This window comes from Calliopsis andreniformis, unplaced genomic scaffold (assembly GCF_051401765.1).
Source record: "Calliopsis andreniformis isolate RMS-2024a unplaced genomic scaffold, iyCalAndr_principal scaffold0022, whole genome shotgun sequence".
Taxonomy (NCBI): Eukaryota; Metazoa; Arthropoda; class Insecta; order Hymenoptera; family Andrenidae; genus Calliopsis; species Calliopsis andreniformis.
Window position 1 is genome coordinate 255,372 of NW_027480432.1, and position 5,541 is coordinate 260,912.

At 36.8% G+C, this 5,541-nt stretch overlaps 1 protein-coding gene and 1 long non-coding RNA gene across 2 annotated transcripts; one reads left to right on the plus strand and one right to left on the minus strand.

Moving 5' to 3' along the window:
- The first annotated feature begins 320 nt into the window (after window positions 1-320).
- On the plus strand, window positions 321-3,216 carry LOC143186857 (mitochondrial import receptor subunit TOM40 homolog 1). The gene is made up of 6 exons (XM_076390674.1): window positions 321-1,248; window positions 1,418-1,532; window positions 1,606-1,859; window positions 1,933-2,094; window positions 2,188-2,337; window positions 2,409-3,216. Exons 1-6 carry the CDS (start codon window positions 1,071-1,073, stop codon window positions 2,546-2,548), a joined length of 999 nt encoding a protein of 332 aa, XP_076246789.1. The 5' UTR covers window positions 321-1,070; the 3' UTR covers window positions 2,549-3,216.
- Window positions 3,217-4,838: 1,622 nt separating this feature from the next.
- Window positions 4,839-5,400, minus strand: LOC143186863 (uncharacterized). The gene is made up of 2 exons (XR_013003113.1): window positions 5,095-5,400; window positions 4,839-5,024 (listed from the first exon to the last, which is right to left on the minus strand). It is a non-coding gene; the product is annotated as an uncharacterized LOC143186863 (long non-coding RNA).
- Window positions 5,401-5,541: the final 141 nt, after the last annotated feature.

Genomic DNA, 5,541 nt, shown 5'->3' on the forward strand with positions numbered 1-5,541 from the left:
GTGACTATTAAGTGTGTACAGTTTACGTATTGGTCAGTGATCATTTGAAATAGGTATTATAAATGATTTTAGCTACTATTCATTACTCTAAGTTACAGACAAAACTAAATTTTTGATTTGCAATTTCTTTGATATCTCGAGAAATATTTAACCGGTTTTTGTTGTATCTTTTGTCTATTTTCTATCCGAAATTTGAATTGAATAAATCTATAATAGTTTTGTTCGTCGTTTAAATTTGGAAAACATTCAGAGGAAAACCATCTTTCGTTTCTCGGCTTGCCATCGAGTAGAAAAGCGAATTTGGAAAAATTCAATTCTAGGATGAAAACGTAGAAGTTCTGCCGTTCAATGCGATAATTCTTCGCAATGTTGCAGCAGGTCAATTATCGATAAAAGTTCGGTACCAGCGCAAAAAGTTAGTAGTCTTTCATGTAGGTGTCGTATTTATTTCAGCTAGCGACTTCTAACCAAGTAAATACAAATGGGGTCATTAAACTTTATTCCTCCCTTACTGACGAAATTGCTAGTATTTGCACGTGTGCGTACACACTGTAATTTCTTTATTTAGCGGTTTACTGTGTTTGCTCATTGACTTAGTAATAATAATAATTGAATGCGAAATAGTGTGTTATTAATCCCACAAAGTAAATAATTGTTACAGAAACTACAATGTACAATTAACAATGTTTCATGATGAATGTAGTGATACTTTCATCTATAGGAAAGTTAGTTACGCTGCTGACTCGAGAAAGGGATTGATTTAACGAATCGATTTATGTCGTTGGTTGCGTATCTATCCAATGGTAATGCTCTGATAGGGATATCACGAGGGAAGTCGAAGCCTCGTGGTCTAGGCGGCATTGGCTGTCCCTTACAAATGGCGACTTACGGAGGAACACGCTGTCTCGTTTAACCGCGAGCTTTTATATTGAGGAGTTTTGTTGTAAATAAGTGTTTAGTGTATCAGAAGAGATACATATAAAAAACGGTGAATTATAGTTGGTGTGGTTTGTTATTCGCACTGCGAAAATCAAAATTAGCGAAACAGTTAACCATTATAATCGGACGAAATGGGAAATGTACTAGCAGCTACTGCTCCTCCTCCACCTCCACCGCCACCTCCAGCACCTGGTTTATTGCCTAATTTAGGAAAACAGGATTCTTCTGCTGTGTTATATCCATCTACTGACGCCCCTGATCAGTTAGAAAATCCAGGCACAATTGAAGATCTTCACAAGAAGTGTAAAGGTATTTGAGGTGTTCGGTCAGTTTTTCTTCTTATCAATGTCTTTTCGACTTCTCTTTCATTTCCTTTCCTATTTTATCCGAATTTGTAGTTCTATACTTACGAAAATACATGTAACAAATGATTTTTACATGAATTTCAGTTTAATAATGAATGTTAATCTTGTCGTAGATGTATTCCCTGCATGTTTTGAAGGTGCAAAACTAATGTTCAACAAAGGCCTTAGTAACCATTTTCAAATTTCACATGTTATAACTATGGGTTCCTTTACTAAGTCTGGATACAGGTAAAATTATAATGGAATTTTATTATAATGTAAGTTAGCTTATAGCCTATATACATCGTTCTATAATGTTTAGGTTTGGTGCAACTTATGTTGGTACAAAGCAACCTATACCATCAGAAGCATATCCTGTGTTATTAGGGGATATCGATCCAAATGGAAACCTCAATGCTAATATCATTCATCAACTTGGTCAAAGACTAAGGGGAAAAATAGCTACCCAAGTACAAAATGGCAAATTTGCTGCTGTACAAATGACAACAGATTATCGTGGGGATGCTTATACAGTTTCTTTGACTTTGGGTAATCCAGATATACTTAATGGTTCTGGTATGTATGTAAGGTTAACATGGAATGTTCAAAATCTTAGAAATGATTATGATATTTAAATAATTTCTTTTAGGTGTTGTCGTGATGCATTATCTTCAAAGTATAACACCAACAATTGCATTAGGGGGGGAATTTGCTTACCAACGAGGTGCTGGAATTCCAGGAGGTCAAGTTGCTGTTGTTTCAGCAGCTGGAAGGTATACAAATGGAGATTCTACGATCAGTGGTAGTTTAGGTGTGTATGCACGATTACTGAAAATTTACATTTATCACGGAAGTGTACGAATATGATTGAAAAACTATTGGTAATGAAATCGTTTTTCCGCAGGATTAAGTGGTTGTCATCTTTGTTTCCATCAAAAAGCTAGTCAGCAGTTGCAAGTTGGCGTAGAATTAGAAATCAATTCTCGAATACAAGAATCCACTGCAACTATTGCTTATCAGATCGATTTACCTAAGGCAGACTTAGTGTTCAGAGGTATAGTAATTATTCGAACATACTATGTTGAAATAATAAAAAAATTTGAACCATTCACATTTTTACTGCAGGAAGCGCCGACACAAATTGGTCAGTTGGAGCAGTTCTGGAAAAAAAATTGCAACCCTTGCCATTCTTATTTGCGTTAAGCGGTATGATGAATCATAGTAAACAGCAATTTAGACTCGGCTGTGGATTGATAATTGGTTAAGGGTAGCGTGTAGTCCAGTATGATCGCATGTATGATCTAACCGAACGATTGGAAGGAAAGCGACGGGAGTGTATCGATTTCTATGTACATCTCTTAACAGACCGTTGTAATTAGTATCGATATGATACCTAATCAGTTCCCTTCTTTTTGTTGATTACCTCATCAGTTCTCATTGTATTTATATGATCGTTTTGTTTCTTTACTTTTTATTAAAGAAACGCTTTACCGAAAGGGCTTAGTCGCTGTGTACCTTTTTTTTATTTTGTGGCAGACGATATTTATTGATTTTTTTTTTTTTTTTACATACAGGTAATCGATCAACGCGTTATCTTGTTACGTTTCATCAATACTTGTCGCTTTCACGATTTTCGTTTTAGTTTTGTTTGATAAGGGGCCACAGGGCGTTGGAATATCTTCATCGCCCATGTGTACAATCGGATTTACATTTATATAGCTAATTTTGCGTATAGCGCTTAATAAAAAAGGATTAGAGAAATAAAGCTGAGGATGGAAAATGTATATTGTGAAGAAATGATTGCAATGCAATGTGATTAACTAGGAAGTGAATAACTCTCGTTCATAATTCGTTCCAAATCGCTAAAGAACAGAGTTGGACCATGATCGAACAAGATCAAATGAAATTAGAATAAAGTCGGCATCACAAGGAAGCTGTTTTTCAAAAGGTATTTCCTTTTTTCCCTTTTATTCTAATTCTTTAAATCTTTCAGATTCTTTACGCTCTTCTACTTTTGAATGACTTTTTATTACCGTCTATTTTTATTACATGATGAATAACAATCAGGAATTAGTGTTGTTGCAATCGCGCTACGTATGTTAAAAACTTTTACACGACTAAAACAATAAGTGATTAACACAGAAGTCGTAAAAAGTGGGTAACGTGAATTTGAATCTACTAAATAGGTTAGAAGAACTGATGTAAGAGAACGATTCTGTGAATTAACTGTCAAAAATTCATATAGAATTTTTGTTAGAATGGTAAATTAGAAAAAGCATAATGAATAGAATGAAAAAAGTTCTTATTTAGGTTATGCAACGTGGTTGTTCGCGGATTGTGAATGAACAGACACGTACACATCCCGGTGATTAATCGATCGATCGTATTAAAGACAATTGAATAGATGAACTTGTTGAATATCGCTGCATTTCCGGTTTCTGGTATCTCAGTGTCCTTGACCGATTAAAGACACTTGTAGGTGATACCTGTTTTGTTGGTTATCAAATAAAAGACTTGGATAAATATTAATTGAATTTAGAGGTGTTGAGGATAGTAAAAATACTACCTTGGAACGAACACGCTATCTAAATTGTTTTTCCTTTGGGTAGCAATCTACAGGATACGCATGAGTCACCCTCTAGGGGTCGTCGTTAGGCGATCGTTCCTGCATATTCAGATTTACAATGCTTTGTTCGCAGATCTCTTGATTTTCTTCAGTATCGATGCTCTATTGGTACCTCTATTTGAGTTTCCATTGCCGCAGGTAATTTGTTTACGTTTAGCGTGAAAGAGAAAAATTTGTGAGTCATTCCGAGGATTCATACCGGAGGAACTCGATACGTCATTTGACATTAGCTAAAATTTCATGTCTGTTAAAGACAGACGATGAAAGTAGTTTCATGTTTTCCTATTTATTTGACGGTTGCGCAACGTTAAGTAAGTGTTCGAATTGAACGAGTTTCGAAGGATTAATAGAACAAAGTCAGTATTGTACTGTTTTATTGCAAAACACGATATTTTATTTTTTCAGCATTTTCGACAAACCCTCACCCCTGCATTTGCAGATGTAGATTATTAATGAAGCAGATATGTAAGGTTTTACGTTTTATATTTGAGTATATAATGTAAGAGTAATAAACGTACACAAAGTTTTGAGGGGTAGTGTATATACTGTATACTGTATACTGTATATACTGTGTGTAACGATTCTGTTAATAATTTTGGTCGAGGGAGTAAATGTTTAAGGCAGGTAAAGAAAGAGGTGAACGCGACAATGCTGGCGACGGAAACGTTAGCGTCGAAGAGGGAGAATGAATCCGTTAGGGACTAAGCTGAGGGAAGGAGAAATGGTAGAGGTGGACAAGGAGAAGGAGGAGGAGAAGGAGGAGGAGGTGGAGGATGACGGTAGTGGTGGAGAAGGGGTAGGAGAAGCAGAAGCAGAAGGTAGTGTAGCAAATATATATCCCTGATAGGCTGATAAGAGGAATGCGTTGGAAGAGGAAGAAGGAGGCGCATGTCGTTTTTGAAATAGAGACAAACAGAGAATTGGTGCGCATGAAGGTAGATTGAAGCGCATACACTGAACTACGACGATGTATTCGAACTTATGGTGCGCATAGTATTCCCCAGTGCTATTCGCGGTACCCCCACCAGGACAGCATATGCAGGGCCACCAAGCTCCCCCGTTTAGCGAACGGGCTGTAGGTGACCTCCGAGAAGTTTAACGTTTTCTTTCTCACTCTTTTAGAAAGATTATCTTTCAAATTACCGCCCATTTTGTTTGAATTGAAATTTACCCAATAACACTTACTTCAGTCCGCTTCAATTCAACGCGATACGATTCAGTTCAATTCAAAGTGACATTGCCTACTTTATATTTGACTCGTCTTGACTTGACTCTATCTGATTTAAGAGTGATCGCTTCTCTCTCTCTCTCTCTCTCTTTCTCTCTCTCTCTCTCTCTCTCTCTCTCTCTCTCTCTCTCTCTCTTCCCTTCTCTGACTTGTGGTAGGTTCTCCCTCGCTCGGTTTCTATCGACGGCTCTCTCTATCGGTTCCACTTTGCTCACTGGCTTTCCTCTATGTACATAATACACACCAGCTTCGTTTGCAATCATAGAATCAGTGGCTAACGCGTACTCTCTTTTAACCGGCAAATGAAATTTGATAAACAGTTAGTTCAATTGTATGTTTTCGTGTGTAAAAAGTGTGTTCGATGTTTTCGTTTGGTGGAAGTACGAGGAAGAACAATAATTGTA